Raw genomic sequence first — 26,346 nt, forward strand, 5'->3', positions numbered from 1 at the left:
CAAGATGGAGTTCGAAACAAGTATGCTTGCGTGCATTTAAGGTTTATATCTGAATGTTTAAACGTAATGTTGTTGTATTTTTTTACAGTTTTTACCCAAAATATGACAACTCTTGCAACGTGTTTGAAAACACATACATTGGAAGGTGGAGTGGAAAGCTTGGACCCAACTTTCCTCATCATTATTGCACTTTTTGTTTATATCTGCTTTCCCAAGTTTGTGAAAAGTTGAACGAAAACTTTGCTGTAAAGTTTCACAATTACGTGCACATTTCCATAGAAGTTAGTTTGCATGAAAAAGGTGTAACCAAGGTCATAAGAAAAAACAAATTCGGTGGTTCTTGCGAAGTTTTTCCATATTTGATGTTTTATTGCTCAAATTTCTTATGAAATGTTGCTTTGCGAACTTGTACAAAACATGTGGAATTGTTCAACCTCTTTACCGTCAACATAATAAGATTGACATTGCATCATAACTTTATTTGTTTTCATGCAAAATATCTTGTTTATCATCACTACTTATTGCACTTAACCCTGTTTTAGATCTGCGATTTACATGAATTGACTTTTTAACGAGCTGCTGTTTTGCAATAAAGACTAAACCCAAGTACATGTTTCAATAGACATACTTAATGCGTCATTAGTTTGGTCAGCAATACAAATGTGTGAGCAGTTGTTTTCCCTGTGACGTAGGTGATACGATGGATGTGCGTCATATTTCGCATTGAGAGAACAGTTAAAAGAACGGGGAAACACCGAAATAGAAACAGTTTTTTCAACCTTGATAGAGTAGTAACGTATATTCACGTTATTTCAACAAAAAGGGCAATTGCTGGGCTGTGTCAATGTGGTAGACAGCACACTTTACCGTTTTTGTCGTTCAAGATTAGAAAATTTGATTTATACGAATTATTGTAAAAAAAGTAGTTGCACAGAAGCAACGAATATGATTTTTGCACTGTGGCGGTAGCAATTTAACAGGCCCACATAGTCTGTAACCCAAACTATTTGATGCATGACTAGTACAATATAAAGGTCCGCGCGAGGGCCTGGGGGCGGTTATCCGCATTGACTCTTGGCGCCATGAATATCATTGTTTGGTTTGGGATTTCTTCATAACTTGCCGATCTCCAGAATGGTCTTGTACGATGCATGGTGTTTGTGTAAATAAAACATACCATCAACCTGCATAGATGCTGTCTTTTCCTGTAGGCTTAACAGTTATTTACATAAGTTTGACGTCACACAGTTGTGCGACTGCATGACCTTCTTAAATCAATCGTAATTTGCAAACCATTATGACGTCGGAACCAAACGTGCTCGAGGTGAAACCTCAGTGTAAGAATTCATGACGAAAACAATCAATAAACATAAAGTGTTCCAATTAAGTTTGCTGGGGAACATGTATAATTCCAGTATAAATGCTGAAACTCAACTACATGTTGTTAGTTGCGCAATACATCCATAGCATTTGATATGTTTGTGGACGTACAGTATGAAACCTGGGGAATTCCCAAGGAATTAAAATACCCATGTGACCCCGTCCCACAAAATCTAGAATTTTGTCTAAACATGTGAAAGTTGTTCAATCTTCAACTTTAAGTAGGTCACAAATTGAAATGATATTGAAACTATTTACTTTGTCACCAACGGCAGGAAAATATCCCAAACGTGAGTTTTTTGCAACAACGTTTCAACCAATCAAATGCCAGGAAACTCGTCACGCATGACAGATTCGCCAATGCGAAACAAATACACCACGATAATTAACATAAAAAAATGCGCAAAAATGTTCTTCGAAAACAACACAAATTGTTGGTAAATTTTGTTTTTGCAACAGAATATCACGAAATAAGCATCTCAACTTTAACAAGTCTGAAGTTGCTGCTGATTGAAATCACGTTTCATGTTGGTTGATTCATTTTACTCTCGCTCTGCATCACCTATAGTTCGGCCAATGTGGTGAAAAATATTCCAAATTACCACAGAAAATAAAATGTGCTACGGTTTTATTTGTTTCAGGATAACGTTTTTTTTATGGTTGGCACCATTCTTGCGCAAGACCAACCATGCAGGGTCTCAATTAGTCATACACAATATCCCCGCTGTCAATACTCCGGTATCACTCACGTTGTTAAATGGATTGCAACATTCTGAGAAGAGGTGGGGTTGGTACAGCTCACACTACTTGCTCGCGAGCTTGGGTATCACCCGGGAAATTGGTCTTGTGATGAAAATATATAAGAAGCAAACATGTCAGCTGGTAGGTTCAGTTACTTGAAGTTTTTCTTAATTACCTGATACCTGGTTGCATTGTAGAAACGTGATTCAAGTTAAGTTTTGAAAAGAACAGCTGCACTTATTGTAGACTATATTACAAGATGGAGTTCGAAACAAGTACGCTTGCGTGCATTTAGGATTTATATCTGAAAGTTTGGATAATATTTGTTGCATTTTTTTACAGTTTTTACCCAAAATATGACAGTTCTTGCAAAGTGTTTGAAAACACATACATTGGAAGGTGGAGTGGAAAGTTTGGACCTAACTTTCCTCATCATTATTGCACTTTTTGTTTATATCTGCTTTCCCAAGTTTGTGAAAAGTTGAACGAAAACTGGTTGTGAAGTTTCACAATTACGTGCACATTTAAACAGTAAATAGTTTGCATAAAAAAGGTGTAAACAAGGTCAAAAGGAAAAAGAAATTAGGTGGTTCTTGTGAAGTTTTTGTTAACTTGTAAAAACATTGTTCAACCTCTTTTTATCGTTAACATAATAATATTGACATTGCATCATAAATCTATGTTTATTTTCATGCAAAATATGTTGTTTATCACTACTTATTGCACTTAACCTTGTTTTAGATCTGCGATTTACATGAATTAATTTAATAACGAACTGCTGTTTTGCAATAAAGACTAAACCCAAGTACATGTTTCAATAGACCTATGTAATGCGTTATTAGTTTAGTCAGCAATACAAATGTGTGAGCAGTTGTTTTCCCAGTGACGTAGGTGATATTTACGGATGTGCGTCATATTTCGCATTGAGAGAAGAGTTAAAAGAACGGGGAAACACCGAAAAAGAAACAGATTTTCACCCTTGATTGAGTAGTAACATATAGTCACGTTGTTTCAACTAAAAGGACAATTGCTGGGCTGTGTCAATGTGGTAGACAGCACACTTTACCGATTTTGTCGTTCAAGATTAGAAAATTTTATTTGTAAGAATTATTGTCAAAAAAGTAGTTGCACAGAAGCAAAGAATATGATTTTTGCACTGTGGCTGTAGCAATTTAACAGGACCACATAGTCTGTGACCCAAAAATGCTTTATGCATGACTAGTACATCATAAAGGTCCGCGCGAGGGCCTGGGGACGGTTATCCGCGTTGACTCTTGGCGCCGTGAATATCATTGTTTGCTTTGGGATTTCTTCATAACTTGCCGCCTACAATTTTATGTGATCTCCAGAATGGTCTTGTACGATGCATGGTGTTTGTGTAAATAAAACATACCATCAGTCTGCATAGATGCTGTCTTTTGCTGTAGGCTTAACAGTTATTTACATAAGTTTGACGTCACAAAGTTGTGGGACTGCATGACCTTCTTAAATCAATCGTAATTTGCAAACAATTATGACGTGGGAACCAGACGAGCTCGAGGTAAAACCTCAGTGTAAGAATTCATGACGAAAACAATCTATAAACATTAAGTGTTCCAATTAAGTTTGCTGGGGAACATGTGTAATTCCAGTATAAATGCTGAAACTCAACTACATGTTGTTAGTTGCGCAATACATCCATAGCATTTCATGTGTTTGTGGACGTACAGTATGAAACCTGGGGAATTCCCAAGGGATTAAAACAACTATGTGACCCCGTCCCACAAAATCTAAATTTTTTGTCCAAACATATGAAAGTTGTTCACTCTTCAACTTTAAGTAGGTCACAAATTGAAATGATATTGAAACTATTTACTTTGTCACCAACGGCAGGAAAATATCCCATGCGTGAGTTTTTTGCAACAACGTTTCAACTAATCAAATGCCAGGAAACTCGTCACGCATGACAGATTCGCCAATGCGAAACAAATACACCACGATAATTAACATAAAAAAATGCGCAAAAATGTTCTTCGAAAACAACACAAATTGTTGGTAAATTTTGTTTTTGCAACAGAATATCACGAAATAAGCATCTCAACTTTAACAAGTCTGCAGTTGCTGCTGGTTGAAATCACGTTTCATGTTGGTTGATTCATTTTACTCTCGCTCTGCATCACCTATAGTTCGGCCAATGTGGTGAAAAATATTCCAAATTACCATAGCAAATAAAATGTGCTACGGTTTTATTTGTTTCAGGATAACGTTTTTTTATGGTTGGCACCATTCTTGCGCAAGACCAACCATGCAGGGTCTCAATTAGTCATACACAATATCCCCGCTGTCAATACTCTGGTATCACTCATGTTGTTAAATGGATTGCAACATTCTGAGAAGAGGTGGGGTTGGTACAGCTCACACTACTTGCTCGCGAGCTTGGGTATCACCCGGGAAATTGGTCTTGTGATGAAAATATATAAGAAGCAAACATGTCAGCTGGTAGATTCAGTTACTTGAAGTTTTTCTTAATTACCTGATACCTGGTTGCATTGTAGAAACGTGATTCAAGTTAAGTTTTGAAGACAACAGCTGCACTTATTGTAGATTATATTACAATATGAACTTCGAAACAAGTATGCTTGCGTGCATTTAAGATTTATATCTGAAAGTTTGGATAATATTTGTTGCATTTTTTTACAGTTTTTACCCAAAATATGACAGTTCTTGCAAAGTGTTTGAAAACACATACATTGGAAGGTGGAGTGGAAAGTTTGGACCTAACTTTCCTCATCATTATTGCACTTTTTGTTTATATCTGCTTTCCCAAGTTTGTGAAAAGTTGAACGAAAACTGGTTGTGAAGTTTCACAGTTACGTGCACATTTAAACAGTAAATAGTTTGCATGAAAATAGTGTAAACAAGGTCAAAAGGAAAAACATTCAAGATGGTTCTTGTAAGGTTTTTCCATATTTGATGTTTTATTGCTCAAATTTCACATCAAGTGTTGCTTTGTGAACTTGTACAAAACATGTGGAATTGTTCAACCTCTTTTTATCGTTAACATCATAATATTGTCATTGCATCATAAATCTATGTTTATTTTCATGCAAAATATGTTGTTTATCATTACTTATTGCACTTAACCTTGTTTTAAATCTGCGATTTACATAAAATTATTTAATAATGAACTACTGTTTTGCAATAAAGACTAAACCCAAGTACATGTTTCAATAGACCTATGTAATGCGTTATTCGTTTAGTCAGCAATACAAATGTGTAAGCAGTTGTTTCCCGAGTGACGTAGGTGATAAGACGGATGTGCGTCATATTTCGTATTGAGAGAACAGTTGAAAGAACGGGGAAACACCGAAATAGAAACAGTTTTTTCACCCTTGATAGAGTAGTAACGTATAGTCACGTTGTTTTAACTAAAAGGACAATTGCTGGGCTGTGTCAATGTGATAGACAGCACACTTTACCGTTTTTGTCGTTCAAGATTAGAAAATTTTATTTACACGAATTATTGTCAAAAAAGTAGTTGCACAGATGCAACGAATATGATTTTTGCACTGTGACGGTATCAATTTAACAGGACCACATAATCTGTAACCTAAAACTACTTTATACATGACTGGCACAATATAAAGGTCCGCGCGAGGGCCTGGGGGCGGTTATGCGCGTTGACTCTTGGCGCCATGAATATCATTGTTTGCCTTGGGATTTCTTCACAACTTGCCGCCAACAATTTTATGTGATCTCCAGAATGGTCTTGTACGATGCATGGTGTTTGTGTAAATAAAACATACCATCAGCCTGCATAGATGCTGTCTTTTCCTGTAGGCTTAACAGTTATTTACATAAGTTTGACGTCACACAGTTGTGCGACTGCATGACCTTTTTCAATCAATCGTAATTTGCAAACAATTATGACGTCGGAACCAGACGTGCTCAAGGTAAAACCTCAGTGTAAGAATTCATGACGAAAACAATCAATAAACATTAAGTGTTCCAATTGAGTTTGCTGGGGAACATGTATAATTCCAGTATAAATGCTGAAACTTATCTACATGTTGTTAGTTGCGCAATACATCCATAGCATTTCATATGTTTATGGACGTACAGTATGAAACCTTGGGAATTTCCAAAAGAATTAAAACAACCATGTGACCCCGTTCCACAAAATCTAGATTTTTTGTCCAAACATATGAAAGTTGTTCACTCTTCAACTTTAAGTTGGTCACAAATTGAAATGATATTGAAACTATTTACTTTGACACCAACGGCAGGAAAATATCCCAAACGTGAGTTTTTTGCAACAACGTTTCAACCAATCAAATGCCAGGAAACTCGTCACGCATGACAGATTCGCCAATGCGAAGCAAATACACCACGATAATTAACAAAAAAAGGCGCACAAAAATCTTCTTCAAAAACAAAACAAATTATTGGTAAATATTTATTTTTGCAACAGATTCAGTATCGTAACTTCAACAAGACTATAGTTGCTGCTGGTTAAAATCACGTTTCATGTTGGTTGATTCATTTTATTCTCGCTCTGCATGAAGTATAGTTCGGCCAATGTGGTGGAAATACTGGAAATTCTCACTTAATATAAAAGTGTTACGGTTTTATTTATTTCACAATTCTTGCGCAAGACCAACAAAGCAGAGGCTCAACCCATAGTCATACATAATGTCCCCGCTGTCAATACTCCGGTATCAGTAACCCTGTTTACATGGCCAAGTCGACTTGAGCATCAAGTCGACTCGTGACCGGGTCACGTGATTTTCAAATTCGACGCGCGAAAACGACGAATTTACATGGGGCTTTTAAGTCAGCTTAAGTTAAGCTGTCTCGGGCTGACAGGCTGTAAATTCAGACTCTGTACTAAATAAATTATCAATATTTCTAACCTAGGCATGCAGAGAAAAGTTATTGGCAGTTAGTTTACGTAAATGCTTGCTGCAAATTGGTCCTTGATTATGTGAGTTTACTTTTCCAGATATAATAGATGATTTAACTAGAAAGCCTGCTGCAACCCATATTTTTTTAATTTCTGATTAAACTAAAAGGCTGCATTTTCCTGGAATGTGTTCACAACAACAACATGGTAAGAGTATTCAAGTGAAAATTTCATGTTTAGTAGTATTAATTATCTCTGTCCTTCTTCACAGGATCCTTTTCAGAAGCTGTCTAATCCCGTAATCCCATGTACAATTGAGTGTCAGAAAAGACTGAATGGAATGTTTCATACCAGCCCAATGTTAATTAATTTGAAACAAATATACAGAAGATGTGATAGTTACATAATATAAACTTGTGTCAAACAGAAAAGGTTTACATAAGCCTGCTTTTGTATTTTATGGTTGATTGTTGTTCACATAATCCTTGCATAAATAAGATGCAGTAGCCTAAATATGAATAAACAACCAGTTTGCATATTATAGCACATCCAGCAGCAAATGAAAACAGTTAACACAAGTGCATTCTTCTTTCGAACAAGTGTCAGCATTCCTGCAATGCATTTGTTTCCTTCAGGTCTCCAAAATGCAACTTAGGTCCTCAAAACGAATGTTGCTTTTTTGGATCTTGATACAATTCATTTAACACTTGCGCAGTATTTATCAAAATTAACTCGAGTAAGCACATCCTTCGCGCCCCTGCAGCATAGAGCATACTCACGTAGTTGTACTAGAACTAGTTTATCACTTTTAAGGTTTATTGTAAACAGCAAACCCTCAACGCACAACCTCGTAAACAAATTACCTAATCCTAACTTCTTCGCGGCACTTGTCGCAACTGGGTTTAAGCTGACTTAATCGCTTAAGCTGTCCCGTAAACCACTCTCCGCGTTAGATCGAAGTCCGAGACGGCTTAAGACGCTTGCCTTTTTCTCTTCGCCGAAAACGAGAGAGTCGGATCGGCGAGTCAGCTTCGAAGCCGTCTTAAACCGTCATGTAAACGGGGTTACTCATGCAGTCAAATTGAGTGCAGCATTCTGAGAAGAGGTGGGGTTGGTACAGCTCACACTACTTGCTCGCGAGCTTGGGTATCACCCGGGAAATTGGTCTTGTGATGAAAATATATAAGAAGCAAACATGTCAGTTGGTAGATTCAGTTACTTGAAGGGTTTCTTAATTACCTGTTACCTGGTTGCATTGAAGAAACGTGATTCAAGTTAAGTTTTGAAGAGAACAGCTGCACTTTTTGTAGACTATATTACAAGATGGACTTCGAAACAAGTATGCTTGCGTGCATTTAAGGTTTATGTCTGAAAGTTTGAACATATTATTTGTTGTATTTTTTTACAGTTTTTGCACAAAATATGACAGCTCTTGCAAAGTGTTTGAAAACACATACATTGGAAGGTGGAGTGGAAAGTTTGGACCCAACTTTCCTCATCATTATTGCACTTTTTGTTTATATCTGCTTTCCCAAGTTTGTGAAAAGTTGAACGAAAACTTTGCTGTAAAGTTTCACAATTGCGTGCACATTTCCACAGAAGATATATTTTGCATGAAAAGGTGTAACCAAGGTCAAAAGGAAAAACAATTTAGGTGGTTCTTGTGAAGTTTTTCCATATTTGATGTTTTATTGCTCAAATTTCTTATGAAATGTTGCTTTGCGAACTTGTACAAAACACATGGAATTGTTCAACCTCTTTTTATCGTTTACATAATAAGATTGTCATTGCATTATAACCTTATATTTATTTTCATGCAAAATATCTTGTTTATCATCACTACTTATTGCACTTAACCTTGTTTTAAATCTGCGATTTACATGAATTGATTTTTTAACGAGCTGCTGTTTTTCAATAAAGACCAAACCCAAGTGAATGTTCCAATAGACAAACGAAGTGCGTTATTAGTTTAGTCAGCAATACAAATGTGTGGGCAGTTGTTTTCCCAGTGACGTAGGAGATAGTTCCGGATGTGCGTCATATTTCGCATTGAGACAATGGTTAAAAGAACGGGTAAATACCGACGGGAAAACAGTTTCTGCAACCGTGCTTGGGTCACGTCGTTTTCACCAAAAGGACAAATGAATATTCTGCACGTATTTTCTCATTATAGTTTTATAGCAAAGAACAGGGATACCCTCCTGATGGAACCACATGTTCTGCGGTACATAAAATACCTTATGTCATACCAGCAGTCGATGTATAGAGATTTTGCAAATAAACCTTGTCATCTGTTTGAACAGATGCCGTCTGTCAATAGGTCTAACAGCTCTTTACACATGTTTGACGTCACAATATTATGCAACTATGAAGTCATATAGCACAGGAATCTTGCAAACAAACGAGTGATATCTCAGTGTAATGCGCAATTTATGACGTAACAATAAATGTACACTTTGTGTTTCACATAATTTTGCTGCCAAACAGGTGTATTGAGTATAACTGTGGAAAAAACGTTTGGACGTATGAACCAAACACGACTATATATTTCTGGTTACAAAATATTTCCATAGCGTTGCGTACATTCGTGGGTACACGGTTTGGAAACCGGGGAATCCCCAGTAACTTACATAATGTTAATTGAGTCCCAGTGTATGTTGGCCTACAGCCAATCGATGGAAAGTGACATTGTGCCTAAAAAAAACACGACAATTTGTATTTTTTCGTAGAATGGGTAATTTTCAAAAAACTCCCCTCTTTAATTTTCTGTTAAGCCAGGGCTTCCTATACTAGGGGTTGCGAATTTTACGGGTCGTAAAAAGATTAACAATATATCACACAATAAATCCAACATTTAACTATGCACAGTACGCCACGTCACAAACTACGCTTCGACAACTGATGCATTGACGCAAGGGGTTACTTGTGACGTATGCATTTTCTATTCGCACAAATTTTCTTGCTTGAGTTGGAGTTAACATAAATAAACACACAAGACTCGATTAAGTCATTTAAGTCATTCGATTTCTTTTTTAACCGTAAACATTTCGAAACAAAAGCTAATAATAATTGCATTGGTGACAACCTGTGTCTTTTTGGTGAAAGTACCCGCTAGTCTACAACACTTAAAACCAAAAAAAATGTGTTTGATGAATACGTTTTGCGGCGGTTGAATTAAAAAAAAAAACAGCCAAAAATAGTTGCTGCAGTGTTGTCTCATGATTTAATTTCTTTTGTTCAAGGAATTCCTAACGCGCTTGGTGTTTGCACGGCAATATACTGCGTATATGCCAGTAGTGATGATATTTAAGGTTCATTGGCATCAAAGTCAACGCACAAAAAATGTACAAAACAATTACGACGTTACACAGTGATGTATAATCTGGTTTGTAAATCTTTTTTTGCTTTACATTGATCAGAAACAACCTCAAGGCAACATTTTTTGTCCCGAAACCCGAACTTATTCTCGCTTCAAACATAATCTACAAGGGAAGCGCTAACTTTTGAACGCAAGACGCAATGCATTATTATCCTGCAACGATAATCTGGCCTAAGCACTAGTGGTGACGTCAACCATTGAAACAGTGTAGTTTCCGTCGTCGCCAGTGATTGGTTCCATTGTTGTTTCTTGTGGGTGGATGTTAGTAGTTGTGTGGTCGGGAAGCACCGTGGCTTGCGTTGTATATTCTGCGCACAAACAACTTTTCAATTTGGGACATGAATTGCTGCCTTTTTAGCCATTTTCGTTGACAGTTTAAATTGTTAACTCTACACAAAACCCTCAACAAAGCCACTTAACAACGGTAATATTTAACTCAGGTCAGGGTTTGAGAACACAATTGTCGTAAGTTAATCGGTACATGACGAGGGTGTGTGGTTTATATACAAAAATAAGGTCATCGAAATGTTTCGAACCGCACAAATCACCTTCGCCTGAACAATTTCCCATTGAGCCAATCCACTCTCCTGCCTTGCACGTGAGGTTCCAAGACATTGTGTCATCATTAAGACAATTATATTTCACTTGTTCGTTTTCTTTGAACTTGGAACCAAACGGAGTAAAGTTCCCACTCATCACCGGGGTAGGTTGTGGGCAAAACGTGTCTGAAACGTTTCGTTACATTATGAATAATGAATATTGCGTTGCTGTTTAGGGAAAGTACCTTTGTTTCCTGTCGCGAGCGCCTCATCGCTGGCCTGTCACAGAAGGGGAAACGTTAAATTTTAGCTCGAAAATACACCCACGATCAATATAAACTCTCGAAAACAAGTCCCAAATTTTCCGTTGCCGTTTTCCAGACGACAACAAATTCAGGGCGCGAACCGAAAACTTGTAAAACAATAGTTGGAATTTGCCTAAATTGGACAGCCTCGCGCTGGCACAGAAGTTACACCAGCAAGGTTTCGCTTCGGAAATGAGTCGCAAAAGCATTAAACCAGAAAGTTACATCAAAATATATAGAAAGTAAAACTTACTGATGTATTTTGTACGAATACGAACACATAGACTGTGGCAAAACCGATATAAAGGCAAATTGCCAACGAGATGCATATAACGAAACACCAATAGCAACCACCCCTCTTTTCCTTGTCGTCATCGTTGATGACGTAGCTCCTTGCATTAGTAGGCAGGGTTTTCACTGAATATGTGAAAAAAACAAATACACGATAAACCCACTGAATATCGATAAAAGTATGCGTGGTATGAGTTCATAGTGGAGTAATCTTTGACTAAGGCGTTCTAACTCAACCTATTGAACCGCGTTGACTCTATTATTAAAGCATCTTTATCAAAACAACACATTAATACAACATGCACTTTACCTACTATAAAGATCACTCGGTGTGAATATATTCTACAAATAAAGTTGAGTCTTAAACCAAGTATTTAATGTTTATTTCATTTAAATGTGAACCAAACCTTTAGCGGGTACAACTTCAACTGGGACATCACCCAAACCCTCAGCGCCGTCAACATTATCCATTTCATCCCAATCCTCGTCAACAGATTTCACCGACACCACGTCTCGCTCTTCCATTGCAACACAATCATAATCGTTCCTTGGACCGACTTCTGTCTTGAAAGGTGGAACATCGTCGTACGCATTCATTGTCAACTCTTTGTTTTATCAATAATAAGCCGTCAACAGGCTAGCAGCACCACAGTCTACTGTCAGAAGAGTAATTTCCGCGCTTGGATTGAAACCGAGCGCAGAGGTGTGATTCATCTTAAGTGCAGGCGTTGTGTTGTCATCGGGCTATTAGGAAAATATGAGTAAGACCTTCGCCCATTCATTGTGTTTCGGGGGAATTCGTGACGAACGAACAACTAATCAACTGAAAGTGTGCATGGTCTAAGTGCACTGCTATTTAAACCGACTTGAAACATAGGCTTTACATCGTTATTCCTGATACTAATTGCAACATGTGCATTTTTACGTGTACAGATGTAACTGCATTCTGGACCGAAAATCGGAAACAAATATTTAGGGACATACAAAGTTCGATTAACTCAAAAAATAACGAACTTGTCATAGAAAATGTAGATGTAACTATATACAACTTACTTAGCTACACAAAGCGTGAAAAAGGCAATTGACGGGCAAAGTCCTCGAGTTGACCCCATACCTCAGGAAGTTGATTTCCTTGTGTCGTTTAGTACCGAAGGTCAGAAAAGTTTTCCAACAACAATGCGCTCCTTGTGCCGCAGCGTTATGGAAGTAAATAGAATGAGTTCATCACTATACGTTACCAATATTGCCAGATGCCTTTCGCAAAACGTTCGTTTTTTTGCTATTTAAAACTGGGTTTTTTAAATTGTTGTAACCCCCCCAAAAAGAATTTGCATTTAGGTTGGTTTGGCACATGCAGCATTCGATTCATGGAAAAAAATGAACAGTAAAATGCATTTTAGTTTTGTGATGAGACAGGCTAAGTGACTCTACGATGCGTGTGTACACATGTTTGTTCCTTTGTAGTCAGCAACAATTTGTGAACAAAAATTCTACACATTAATGAACTTAGCGCCGTTAAATATGTTTAAAGTATCAACAAAATCAACAAAAGACAGGCGTAACTTCACTTTAGATGTGAAACATCATTTGCATTATTGTTGTGTTTATATCTTCGCATCATAAACATATATTGACGCTATGACGTTTCATTACAGACTGTGTGGTTGCAAGAGGTTTTGGATATTGCAAGAGGCTAAGTGACTCTACGATGCGTGTGTGCATTATAGGCCTTACTAAGCGAATGCTATGGCGTTTATATGCTTAACACTTCCCAACAATTAAAAAAAACGCCAAGTATGTCGAAGAATTAAAAAGTATTATTTTACGTAGGAATATTGGCAGTTTACCAAGGTCACGGAAGTCAGTCTCTGCTTTCGATATCTGTAAAGAAAACCTTTTGTTAATATACATTCGTGAATCCTAGCCCCTAAACCCAGGTAGTCCAAACCGGCATTGGCTGCTAACGCAGCTGCTGCTTTTAGACTGTTCGGTTAATAAACCCAACACAACTTACAGCTAGCATTGCACAAATAACACTTACAAAAATTTAATTCAAACTTGGTCGTAACCACGGTTACAAAAAAACGCACGTGCCTTTTTCCTGTTTCGAAGGACCGTGCATTAAAGTAACAATCGCTTGTTTAATTAACTGAATTACACAAACATCGATATTGCTTTAATTATTTGGCTTTCGTGCAAATGATAAAAAGTGTTACACCTTAGCAGGTATGCGTGCTATTTCTTTTATCCATCGCGTGCCAAACATTTGTGTGACCATTTTTAGGGGTGATGTCATAAAACCTGTAACCAATGGTGCCCTTGTGTTGTGTTTGCGGTTCTTTGCGTGTACAAAATATTTTATCTCTTATAGGAATTTTTTTGCCACAAGTTTCAATCGACCACCTTACATGACTAGTTGTATTTTGACAAGCCGTGTTTATCTGCTGCCCTTATCGGTTGACATGCGTAAGACGCTGTGTCAACATCTGGTAGTTTGCGGTTTTCAGCTCTGATTCTTTGGCAAATTAGAATGTTTGAGTAACTTAAGGGTGTCTTTGTACCAACTATAGTTTGTGTCGTCGCCATTGTTTTTTTGTTTGTTCGGGTTAGAGTGTTGTCAAAAATTCAACGTTTTTCAGTTGAGATGAAAATTGTGTTGCAGCCGAGTGTCTTTAAATGTTATACAGTTGATTATGAAAAGTATTCTACAGGACTTGATTAAAGATAAGTTTTGCTCATAATGTGTTGAAGTTGGAATGAAGGTTGAATCAAATTTAAGTAGATATGACAGTAGAATGTTGCGATCAGTTGTTCGTCTGCAAACCTCCTTTACAAGGGGGTATGTTTGTTCCTTTGTAGTCAGCAACAATTTGTGAACAAAAATTCTACACATTATTGAACTTAGCGCTGTTAATTATGTTTAAAGTTTCAACAAAATCAACATAAGACAGGCTTAACTTCACTTCAGATGTGAAACATCATTTGCATTATTGTTGTGTTTATATCTTCGCATCATAAACATATATTGACTCTATGACGTTTCATTACTGACTGTGGCAATGAGGTTTTGGAGTGATTTGGATGATTTGCTGGTCTAACATCGTCAACCCAACATCAGGTCAGTCTGTGTGACCCGGGGACCAAGTCTTGAACCGGTCTGTGTTCTGACAACAGAAGTTTGATCTGTTAACTTTGGAAAGTGTCGCAATACATAGGGCGTCACGAATGCACATCAATTTGTCGCAATACACACGTACAGGAGACATTTGCTGCAATTACGTGACAAACGAAACTAAGAAGTTGCGCACGTTAAAAGACGTAACTGAAACGAGTAAAGACGTCATGAAGTCTGGGTGTAAATGTTAAAGGACAGAAACCATTATGCCCTCCCTTATACCAAAAAGTGGTTTATAACAAATCATGTGACATTTAAGGTTAGTTTACGACCCGTAGCAAATACTGGAAAAAGTTTCGTCCTCAATTAGGCCACGTCCATTCACAACCAGCATTACTATTGCGTTTGAGTTACTGACTGTGGTTGCAAGTAGTTTTGGCGGTACCCAGATTTTTCACTGTCTTGCATCACCGTCAACCCAACATCAAGTCAGTCTGTGTGGACACCGCAAGTTTACATCTGTTATTTGTGGAAAGTGTCGCAACACAAAGGGCGTCACAAATGCTTATGAAAGTGTCGCAATACACCCCGCACAGGAGACATTTGCTGCAATTCCGTGACAAACGAAACTAAGAAGTTGCGCACGTTAAAAGACGTAACTGAAACGAGTAAAGACGTCATAAAGTCTGGGCCTAAATATAAAAGGACAGAAAGCACATTTGAAAGACCAAATTGAAAGCAGATATTTTGAAGATATGCTGGATTTTCTACAGTTTAAACTGACGTGATTCCAATTCTCGTGGGTTGTATTTGCAGATTTATGCAATAGAGTTTGAGTAAAAATGGGAAAATTGTTTTTGTTCGGAGTTTTATTGATCGGCCATCTTGTCATAACTCATCAACAACAACAACAAACATGCAAAGTTGTTTCCATTTGTGAAGAACAGAGACAACAACAACAACAAACATGCAGAGTTGTTTCCATTTGCGACGTACAACAACAAGGATCAGAGATAGAAGATTCTGGAAAGGAGGATTTAATCAGACTCGTAACCGGTGAGATTTTTCTGATAAGTTTATTGTGTTGAAATATAACATGGGATATTCCTGTGGTGGCATTTTTAAATGTGGGATATTCGACCACGCGAAAAACGATCTGTGTCGCAATTTATTGTAAGGCAGGATGACTATGATGGGATCCAGACCTTGGACAACGTACTGATTAACAGATTGTAAAACATGGCGCTGGTCGGACGCAGATAAACGGCATAAAAGCCGCACGCCACACAAGACAATATTTGCGCAGTGAAATGCGACCCCAATCTTCTATTAAGTAATTATTAAAACGAGATACGAACATAACAACTTCCATCAACCGCTCCATTTACTTCTTGACTTTGTCATAAAATCAAATCAATGTAAACTTTCCGATTTATTCACAGAGCTGTCGAATCGATTGGATCAACTGAAAGGACATTTAAGTCGTACTTCCAACAGTTAAGTTTTGTTTACCTGAAGTGGATTCATTTTAAACGTATACGACCGTTTGCTAACTGGTAGAGCTCTTTCGTTTAAACTTGAAACGTTGTGTCTAAATTTATGAGTGGTTGAACTGCGGAGTGAGCAGAGTTATTCACCTGACAATTTAGTTCATGCACATTTATCTACAAATATTGCAATGATGGTGAACATTTTAACCTGTTTATGAAAGAGCTAATTTGCTTTACAGCTTTGACGAAGAAAGTGGATCAAATGCAGAATGAGCAGAGTCACTCATCTTACAGTTAAGTTCATGTATTCCATTGGAAGTTCACCAGTTTAACAAAACCCCGCTGATATTACCATAAAATTTACTAATTTAGCATAACCCTGCTGATATTACCAAGCAGCCCCAAGCCGCCATACCGTTTTAAAAAAAGTTAGCGGTGGTTCAACAACCCTGCTTACATGGTCGGTAGATAATTGATTCTAACGCAAACAGCTGTACAACTCCCCTCTATGGCAAACTTTGTCACAAAATCATATCATGCATTAAAGTAAACTCATCAATTTACTCACAGAGTTGTCAAACAGAGTGGATCAACTGCAACGTCATCTTACTCTCACGTCCAACAGTTCAGTTTTGTTGATTTTCATTTCAATCTTTCATATTTTGCAAGTCTACAAATGCTAAAAAACTTTCCTCGGGACTCTTGTAATGGACTCCCTTCTGCCACTAGTGGTGTAGATAAGGACCAATCATGTGACGATTATATTTACGGCAAATTTACGACCTGTAGCGAATAGTGGAAAAACGTTTCGTCCCCAATTAAGCCATGTCCACTCACAACTTGCACGCATTGTAATATTACCACAAGTCGCACGAAAAGGCTCGTGGCCTAAGCAGCAAATGCCCAAGCAGTAATAAAATATTTATAATTTCCGAAATATCCCTTACCTGGGTTCAAATTTCACTGAAGTTAAATTAAACATTCATGTTGGATAAAATATATTGGGAACAAAGTAAACCTTGGATTATTAACAGTATTGCAATTATTGTTAAAAGTTTTTACCTTGTTTATAAAAACGCAATGTTTTGTTTTCAGCTTTGACGAATAAAGTGGATCAACTGCAAAGTGACCAGAATCATACGTTTAACAGTTTAGTTCATATTTTTCTATCCAATACCCACCCACTTATGAAACCCTTACAGTATTTGCAATTAAGCCACCGACGTTTCACAAAATGTTTTCGCCTCCACGCTTACGATTTTAAAAATGCTGTAAAAATTCGGTTTTGTAACACAAACCTTCAGATGCATTCCGAAGACCTTATTAGTATCGTTTGTGTTGCAACGATACTTGAGATAAGTTACTAACATAAATATGACAGTAAGGTGTTTGAGAACCTTTTTTGCGTGTGTCATGAGCTGAATGCCGCCAAAACACCACGTAGTCGTAGGTGATATCGAAAAGAGAGACAAGGAAAAAAGGCACCAACTCCGCTTCGGCATAGTCTGCCGACATCTCGCTCCAGAAGCGGATACGGGGAAGATGGTCATCTCATACAAAAAAACACAGTCTACCGACCTAGCACAAATATTGTAGAAATGTTATTGTAAATATACCGACTAATTTCTTTGAATTGTTACACGCATCTCATCCACAAAATATTGCGAATCACTTTTCCATCAAGTACCAACAACTACCCTGCTGGGCGAACTTTATCATAAAATCACCATATGATTAAAGCAACATCATCGAATATTTTATTTACAGAGTTGTCGAATAGAATGGATCAACTGCAAGGTCAACTCAACCTTACTTCTAACAGTTAAGTATTGTTTAAGCATAACCACTAACAGTTGAATATCCCCAAACCCAAAACTGATGGATTTTGAACATGAGACCTGACTGATACAATTCATCCGTTAAAAAGCAATGACTTGTACTTGTTTTGATTTCATTTAAAAAACATAAATTCGTTGTTTAGAATATTCGGTTTTGAAGAGCGAAGTGGATCAAGTGCAGCGTGAGCTGAATCATACATCTAACAGTTAAGTTAATGCAATTCTTTTTAATTCCCATAATATCAAAGGTTTCACTGTGTCACATTTAACAAGTTCGAGACCGTTTTTTTATCTCAGATTTTATCTTTGTGTCATTAGCATAAACACAAGTCTGAAAAATTTGTTCGTCGCAACACCTTTTCATCATTCGCAACCCGACAAAGAATGATTTAAGTCCGAAAGTTATTGTCCCCAAACGAAATCCCAAAACACGAGCTTTCACATGCTTGGCTTGTGGAAGCAAAAAATCCGCAGATAGAAAGTCAAACAAATTCGCTGACCGTGTTTTTACGACCATTTACAACTTACCAATTTTGTTTTTTACAGGGGTTGAAAATCTTCCCGAATTTGTACATTCAGAATCTTGCAAAACGTCCGATGTCGAAGGTCGCCAACTTCTCGGATCTGATGAAGTTTTCTGCGAGGATGGGTGGCAGGTATTTAGTTTGACATTGTGGTAAATATCCTGCGCTGCACCAACACTATCCACACAAGTTTATTTGCCCAACGTTAATTGTAGTTTCCACTTTATAAATGTTAATTTAAATTCTCTACATTTTTATTTGTGCTATTTTTGGAGTTGTCTATACGGCAACCAAAACGCTAACAAAACAATTTGCCATGTTCCGTCACGCTCGATTGCTTACACCTTTTTACATGACGTGGCCAAATTGGACACTTACACTTTTGAGCTTGGTTGGAGACAGCATAAACATAACCTCATCTCAACCTTTTTTTTTCTCGTGTTTATTGTTATGAAATAGGCCGTAGGAAAAAGTTATATATTTCCCACTATAAGGGGATGGGTTTCTCTGGTGGTAATTTACTTTCTTGTTTTCTGCAAACAGTCATAAAATGGTTCAATGTTGTGGAGTCGTTAGTTTTATGAAATTTAAACTGCGAAAAATATTACACCGATTTCGAAACTCGACTTTTGGCGCGCTTTGCATTGGTATAGTTTAGTATGCACATAAACATTGTAAAAATAATACGTTATGATCAATACCAGGTGTTTCAGCGTCGTTATGATGGATCTGTGAGTTTCGATAGAGATTGGGTGAATTACAAGAACGGGTTTGGAAATCTATCAACAGAATTTTGGATGGGTTTGTATTCCAACAAAAATTCTCAACCAATCTTCTAACAAGTTTATACACAAGTTAATGCCTTTAAATTAGGTTCAAGGTTGTGCAAATTTTGAGGAATGCTCTATTTCTCATTTCCATAGTTTAAAAACAAAGTCAGACTTGTCACATTGTTGAAAAGATTTTTGAATTGGTTTACACAATTAGTTTTACAAAACATGTTAATTTAAAAACGTTTTTGAAACGTGCGTACCCAGTTACTTTTGGACACTCTTTGCAACATCTTTACTAAACCCAGGATTTCATACCAGTATCGATTGCTATGATAATGATTCCATTGCCCTTAGTCATTTAACAATATTGTAACAACAAACAAATTTTATCAGGTTTAGAGAAACTGCATCAAATCACCAGTGCGTCCTCTAGATGTCGCCTTCGTGTTGATCTTCGGGATTTTTCCGGTGATGAAGGTTTTGCCGAGTACAGGTAAGAAAATGATTTTAACAGTTTTTAGCTTACTTAAGTCAATGGCATAGAATATTTACACAGTTAAACACACAGTAGTTTGAGCGGCACATTGCATAAATATGTGCAAAAAAATTACACACAGTAAATTTAAATTATTAAACAAGGAACAAAACGACGTAACAATGTGGCCGCAGAAATCTTTCTTTGGACCCTGATTCCGGCACCTCATCAGATGCGTTTCTAGGGTGTGAACGTTTGAGTCCAAACTGTTGACAATGGGTGTCAGCAACCCAGTGGAATACAACATTACAAGAAGAAGTTTTCGTTAGGAAAAAGCAACGATTTTAAAACAACTAAATCATAAACCTGTCAAGTTATGAAGTTGCAAGATAGAACTTTAAATGGAATATGGAACGCCTCGATGGCGCAGTTACTAAGCAAATATAAAATAACAAATTATCCGTTGGTGTTTACTTGAACTACTTGAAATATTTTGTTTTTAGGAATTTTAGCATTGGCGATGAAGGAAGTTCATACAGAATCTCAATATCCGGTTATTCAGGGAATATAGGAGATTCTATGGTCGGGACATCCAATTTGAACGGGATGAGATTTACAACTCGTGACAGGGACAATGACATGTAAGTAATAAGCATACGAAGTGTTCTGTTATAATTTATTTGCAAACAAAGCAAAACGAGATGATTTTGGATTTTTTTCCCGTAAAAAAAACAAACATATATATTATTGCCTCGACTTTGCTTATCTTATGATTATTGTGACACGGGGCCTGACGGCACTATTGGCTGATCATTGCTTGGCCATTGTGTTTCCACCTTGTTTTCTCCGTTTGCACCAAGTTTGGTGCCCAACGGATGACGGTGATTGTATAGTAACCACAAAGTGGAAGTCTTTTTTAGCCGTTTGGTCAGGAAAGTCGTCTGATAGTCACACCAGCTGCACTGACGAGGCCTTATAGGTTGAAACAGTGTCTGCAGTCTGCAGCTTACACAATTGCAAAAATCGGTTGCTCCTAAACAAGGTTTTTAGCTTGGTATACAGAAGTCTAAATTGACCGAATTTAAATAAGTTGTAACACAATGCTGTTGACAAACGACCTATTATAATTTCAGGTATGACATGAATTGTGCTGTGTGCTGTGGTGGAGCATGGTGGCATCACAGCTGTGGAAATGCCCGCCTCAATGGTCCCTGGACGAGAATTTCCAGGGATTTCAACCACATAAGTTGGGTGGATTGGAAACGATGGAGTAGAATTCGAATCAAGGAGTCTAAAATGAAAGTGAAATGCGATTAAATGTTGAGGAAGTTTCAAGTGACAAAAACTAACCTTGTATTGTAAATTACCATGGCAACGTTGTGTAATTTATGATTTATCGGCAAATATTAAAAACTGCACTTTTTTTGTAAAAAAAATTGAATAGATAAATAACACGAAAAATAATTATAATATAAAATGACTGGGGACGACTGGGGATACCTCGTACAGCAAGTTTAAACAGACGTTGGATGTGCATCTGGAAGAAGCTCCCTTTGTTATTGGAGCTTGTTGTATGATGCACAATCTTTCTGAGGAAGCTCAAACCCCAGTCCCACTTGATGTGGGAAATCAGGAAAGTGTTGGGTCATCAGCTCAGCGAGACCCACCTATTGGCAACCATGTCCGTGATACAATTGCTGATTATATTTTTGAGCATGTTTGATTCGCCCTTATTTGAAATTTACTTTGACTACACCAACAATAAAGATATAACCTGAATATTAAAAAGATTTGGTTGTATTTTTACAAACACCCAACACAAGTTAATATCTCTAGCAAATGGAAATGTGCAAAATGTCTGTCAAATACATATTTATTGAGCCGTACAATTGGCTTACATTAAAACAAGCACCGCTACAATATTGCACGCAGAAATAGCGGGAAATCAAATACCTCCAACAGGGTGGCTTGGTTCACCGATCCGGTTAAGGTTATTGTGTTTTTCATCCGCAAATGAAAATATTTACTTTGTTGAGTCGTTTTCCAAGGTTCTTTGCATCGCTCGACAAAGTTCTGCACATTGCTGTTGCTGATAAGTTACTAAACTTGCTGGTTGCCATGGACTTCAACATTTATAAATGAAAGTCCATTATATTTAATCAAAATGTTCTTGTATACAAAGTTTGTATATATACAAACATATAAGCATATACTACAATCCGCATGAAATTTGGTTTGTTTTATAACCAAGTCGTTGAAATTACCTGTCATATTCCAATAGAAATGTTTATAATTTATTTATAATTTATCTACATACACAGGGTTCCCCGAAAACACAGTAATTTAGTTATAAGTATATTGGTCTATACAAGGAAGCAAATGTACCGGCAGGAGAAGAGAAATGTTAAGTTCAGGTTTGCATTGTTTACGGTTGCCGTTGGTCTGACAATGGGGTCGTATACGTCAGTGATCGCTCTGCAGTCAAGCGTGAACATCGTCAACGGCGTTGGTAAATAAGACAGTGTTTAATGTTCATTGCGGATTTAAAAGCAAACCGTACCAAATACTTGCCTTGGTAGAAAAAACACTATATGCATTTAATGTGTAAAATCTATCCAACCATAAACAGTAACATGCTATATGTCATGTACATGTATTTCACATTTAGCTGAATGTGTTTTGTTACTTTTGTTTTAGGGGCGACATCGACCACGGCTGCTTATTTCACCGCAACAATATTCGTCATCACAGGCACCCCGGTGGTATTCCAGCTCTGTAGCGTTAAACGCGCGCTAATATCCGGTTACTGCATGCACTTTCTCTACATCTGCTCCAACTACTACCCAAGTACATGCATTGATATTTAGTTAATATTTCAAGCAAATCAAATGATCTTTATTTTTTGGTAAACAATATTTAATCATCGCTCCAACATGAATAAATTCAGATGTCTACATGTTGACCACCAGCGGAATACTTGTGGGAATTGCTGGAGCTTTAACTTGGCCTTCGCTCGTGATATATTGCGTTCATTTCGGAAAAAGTTACGCCAGGTTTGGAAAAAAGGAATGCGACTTCTACAACACTCGGTTCCTTGGCCAGTGTTCATGCATGGTCTATGTGTCATCGGTAATATTGTTGTATAGGGAGAATACTTGTTGTTTAGGGAGAATACTTTTTGTTTTGGGAGAATACTTGTTGTTTAGGGAGAATACTTGTTGTTTAGGGAGAATACTTGTTGTTTAGGGAGAATACTTGTTGTTTAGGGAGAATACTTGTTGTTTAGGGAGAATACTTAGGGAGTTTTAACTCAATGAAAATATTTTTGTTTCTGTAAACAATTTTGCAGCTAACCAGCAACCTTGTGTGCTATTCTATACTCTATGTTGGGGGATTCACCCAAGTTTCCACTTTAAACTCAACGAACCCGAACACAACATCACAGCAACGAGATTATTCGATTTGCGGAGCCAACGATTGTGAAGACCCGAATGTGACGCAACAAAATCTGGTGCAGTACGTTCCCTCTCAAACCCCACTTTACATCATGTTCGGAGTTTTAATGGGACTGGTTTTAATCGCTGCAACCATTCAGGGTTGTTTTGTAGAAAGTGCCGAATTGCGAGAAGATGACGAAGGCAATGACCAAATCAAGAACGCGTCTCTGGTTATTTTCAACAATGAATCTGTACATTGTGATATGACAAAACCTTTGGAAATATCCCTTGAGACACGAAAAACGCCCAACATTCAACTTGAAATTCCCTGTCCTGAACCGCTTTAAAGGCAATCTGATGATGAGGCTGTTCCAGAAAAAATTAAAGTAAATTAAACAAATAAAATGCTGATGTAACATTGTGTCAACATCGTAAAAAATTTTTATGCAAAATTGTTATTTAAAAAACTTTTCTTCCGACAAAAATTCTCATGTGATATTTTAAGGTGTTTGGAATTGTTCTGTATTCTCTAAGAGGCGCATTTTGCCACATGCTGAAAATCAAACAACTTCTTATAATTCCCACATCATTTTGTCATGGTTTAGTGCAGTCGTTTGTGTATTTGGAAATGCCGAGAGCCTTTACATCATGTATTCTGGGTGTTGATCAGGTAATGTTCATCACTATTCATTAGGTTGACCACAAAATCCTGAAACTTTTACATTTATAAATTTGCAGCTTTACCACTTACTTTACTTCCAGGTGCCTCTTTGTATGGTAACTTGTGGTGCCACTGAGGCTTTTGCCGCACTGAATGTTGGCAAAATTTCGGATAAATTCGGAAGACAGTTACCACTTTTCTTATGTACACTGCTGGACGTGGGAACATTTTTATTCATCCTATTTTGGAGTTCCTTTGAATCCAACAAGTGGATTGTCTATTGCTTGTTTGGGTTGATTGGTACTACATGTGGAATTCGATCCGTTATAAGTGCAGGTAACCTGTTGTGTTATTGTATGACTATCTGATGTACTTATTATAGGTCTTAGGTGCAACATAATTGGAGCATTACAATTGTTTGAGAAGGAATGCCAAAGCTGATAACTTAGCATTGGGGTAATGCAAATGCAAACGTTTCAAACGCAAATATTGCACTAATGAATGTTTGTAACGTTTAAGCTTGCCTAGCTGCAATGTTAGCAGGCAAGTTACTGCGTTTGACATTTCATTTTTAAAACATATTTTGTGTCGTCTGCAAATAATTTGTATCATATTGACATTACCTCAATGAAAATCATTGGCATCGTAGCCATGCTGGACCAGCCACTTTCCCCGACAAGACCTGGCTAGCCCAGGGTCGTGAGTTCAAACCTCACCGGGAGCTTGATTTTTCAGATCTTGCTCTGACATGTTGGAAAATATAGGGGACCCAGCTTGGCTGCGATGCCAGTGAACCTTATGATCGAAACACGGGAGATGAGATAAAGGGCCTGTGCAGTAGAGCAATCCTGCCTTGTAACACTTTTGAGTTGTTATTTCAAAAAAGCAACGAATTTTGCCATTTAATTTGTCGTGGAAAATATAATAAGTGAGGAGCCAAAACCATAGCCGCCAATCGTTTTTATTTTTTGTTTTGTTTCCATCGCATAACTTCTTTACAGCTGCCCACGCTGCTTTCTTTCCTGAAAGTCAAAAGACAGCTATGGTGGTTTGGTCTTTTTGGTTTCTTGGTGGTTATGCGTTTCAATCTGGTTGGAGTACTCCAGTGTGCGTGAGGTACAAGATATACTTTCATCTCGTTCTGTTGGTGATTAGCATGGCATCTTTTAGTAAGTTTACTGTGTTAATTGCTTTCGGCTCTCATTTTGTTATCGATTATTGTATATTGTTTGTCAGGTGTAGCAGAGTTCAAACAGCGTGAAGTGATAAAACGTTTTCAAAAATGTAACCTTTCTATGAAGCGTGAGTCTTAAATTGTAAGCCGCACTATCGGTTTTAAAATGAAAGTATTGCTGAGTGTATTTCGTCGAAGATAAACCGTTGTATAAACTAATATATGTGAAACTCCTGGAAACCGGAAAACAAATCAATGATTTGAGAAAAAGTCGAAGAATATCCTGAAAACAAACATTTTTTTTTATCTTTTAAAATGCAACTAATTGCGTTACATATAACCTGCCTGTCATTGATGATAATGCGGTTTTAAACCGCTTCGAAATTCCATCTAAACGATTAGGTCTATTTTGTTGCAGTTTAACCTGAAATAGGAAAAATGAATGCATTGTGATTTGTTAGCGCTTGTTTGACACAAAAACATCCTATGATAATGAACAAACCTTATGTTGTGGCGGCGTATACATCGTCGTGGTTCATCCCCGAAAACAAACCAAGCAATGCTCAAGGTTTTTCATTTAAACTAACAGCTGATAGTAAAGAAATAGTAGTTACGCATATGAGGTATTGATGCGGAGGTCTATCATATCTAATTGATTTATGTAATTCCGTACAAAAGGTCAAATGATTCGTCACAATTATCACCACAACAACCCAAGTTACTGAACGTCCCTGCTTTTAGTGCATGTTGCCTAACTGCACTGTATTTTTTCATTCCATTGCATAGTCATTTTGCCCTACAACTTTTTGAAGACGACTGTTGTTAATTCCGAAGCTTTAGTATAAGTGATAAACGCTTCTCCTATTGTGCCCTGTAAGAAAAACGGCACTTGCTCAGTGATATTGCATCGCTAAAAATAGCTCAATATATGAATTAATAAAAGCGAGTAAATGAAAGTAGGTTTCACGGACGAACACTACAATCGTACATTTTAGGCAAATACAAACGCATCTACTGGGACCTATTTTGCAAGAATGTATATTTAACATAAGATATTCTGTGTGTATATCTTTAATTTATTATGTGATGGAAAGGCGCAGTAACATATTACCAAAGGCATAATTTCGCCTGGATGGTGCAGATAATACTTAAAAATGTTTGGGTTGAAAATGTTTCTCAAATTTTACTTGTGTATTATTGTTGTTGAAGTTGTTTTAACCGTTTCTAATGGAATGCAAATATAAGGAATGCTTCTTTATTTTTGTGGCAAACATGCAGAAAAATGCGTAAGCTCAAAATAAAGCTATCATGTGAATGTTGAAAAAGGGGCAAATTAGCACAC

The 26,346-nt window shown here is 37.2% G+C and overlaps 3 protein-coding genes across 4 annotated transcripts; 2 read left to right on the forward strand and 1 right to left on the reverse strand.

Annotated features, from left to right (window-relative positions):
• Positions 1-9,416: 9,416 nt before the first annotated feature.
• LOC145908666 (uncharacterized) lies at positions 9,417-12,189 on the reverse strand. Its single transcript, XM_082995987.1, has 5 exons — positions 11,925-12,189; positions 11,480-11,643; positions 11,167-11,200; positions 10,931-11,107; positions 9,417-10,690 (listed from the first exon to the last, which is right to left on the reverse strand). The coding sequence occupies exons 1-5, from the start codon at positions 12,112-12,114 to the stop codon at positions 10,554-10,556; spliced, it is 702 nt and encodes a 233-aa protein (XP_082852113.1). The 5' UTR covers positions 12,115-12,189; the 3' UTR covers positions 9,417-10,553.
• A 3,265-nt stretch (positions 12,190-15,454) lies between these two features.
• LOC145908274 (uncharacterized) lies at positions 15,455-21,480 on the forward strand. Of its 2 annotated transcripts, XM_082995518.1 has the most exons (12): positions 15,455-15,688; positions 16,075-16,128; positions 16,362-16,415; positions 16,693-16,746; positions 17,218-17,271; positions 17,890-17,943; positions 18,104-18,166; positions 18,507-18,616; positions 19,189-19,285; positions 19,651-19,750; positions 20,236-20,373; positions 20,866-21,480. In XM_082995518.1, the coding sequence occupies exons 1-12, from the start codon at positions 15,475-15,477 to the stop codon at positions 21,047-21,049; spliced, it is 1,176 nt and encodes a 391-aa protein (XP_082851644.1). In that variant the 5' UTR covers positions 15,455-15,474; the 3' UTR covers positions 21,050-21,480. The 2 variants fall into 2 exon arrangements, with proteins under 2 accessions (XP_082851644.1, XP_082851645.1); XM_082995519.1 differs by lacking the exon at positions 20,866-21,480 and having other exon boundaries at positions 19,897-20,357.
• A 579-nt stretch (positions 21,481-22,059) lies between these two features.
• LOC145909676 (protein unc-93 homolog A-like) lies at positions 22,060-26,097 on the forward strand. The gene is made up of 7 exons (XM_082997031.1): positions 22,060-22,241; positions 22,430-22,579; positions 22,680-22,861; positions 23,082-23,420; positions 23,675-23,839; positions 23,932-24,166; positions 24,832-26,097. The coding sequence occupies exons 1-7, from the start codon at positions 22,112-22,114 to the stop codon at positions 25,089-25,091; spliced, it is 1,461 nt and encodes a 486-aa protein (XP_082853157.1). The 5' UTR covers positions 22,060-22,111; the 3' UTR covers positions 25,092-26,097.
• Positions 26,098-26,346: the final 249 nt, after the last annotated feature.

This window comes from Ascidia mentula, chromosome 7 (genome assembly GCF_947561715.1).
Source record: "Ascidia mentula chromosome 7, kaAscMent1.1, whole genome shotgun sequence".
NCBI classification, from domain to species: domain Eukaryota; kingdom Metazoa; phylum Chordata; class Ascidiacea; order Phlebobranchia; family Ascidiidae; genus Ascidia; species Ascidia mentula.

Excerpts from the sequence above, each read along its gene's own strand:
- LOC145908666 (XM_082995987.1), bottom strand. The coding sequence starts at position 12,114 with ATGAATGCGTACGACGATGTTCCACCTTTCAAGACAGAAGTCGGTCCA. Across the intron at positions 11,201-11,479 it reads TATTCGTACAAAATACATCA|GCCAGCGATGAGGCGCTCGC; the intron begins GTAAGTTTTACT and ends CTTCTGTGACAG. Across the intron at positions 11,108-11,166 it reads GCTCGCGACAGGAAACAAAG|ACACGTTTTGCCCACAACCT; the intron begins GTACTTTCCCTA and ends GAAACGTTTCAG.
- LOC145908274 (XM_082995518.1), top strand. The coding sequence starts at position 15,475 with ATGGGAAAATTGTTTTTGTTCGGAGTTTTATTGATCGGCCATCTTGTC. Across the intron at positions 16,747-17,217 it reads TCTTACTCTCACGTCCAACA|CTTTGACGAATAAAGTGGAT; the intron begins GTTCAGTTTTGT and ends TTTTGTTTTCAG. Across the intron at positions 17,272-17,889 it reads CCAGAATCATACGTTTAACA|AGTTGTCGAATAGAATGGAT; the intron begins GTTTAGTTCATA and ends TTTTATTTACAG.
- LOC145909676 (XM_082997031.1), top strand. The coding sequence starts at position 22,112 with ATGTACCGGCAGGAGAAGAGAAATGTTAAGTTCAGGTTTGCATTGTTT. Across the intron at positions 22,580-22,679 it reads CTGCTCCAACTACTACCCAA|ATGTCTACATGTTGACCACC; the intron begins GTACATGCATTG and ends GAATAAATTCAG. Across the intron at positions 22,862-23,081 it reads GCATGGTCTATGTGTCATCG|CTAACCAGCAACCTTGTGTG; the intron begins GTAATATTGTTG and ends ACAATTTTGCAG.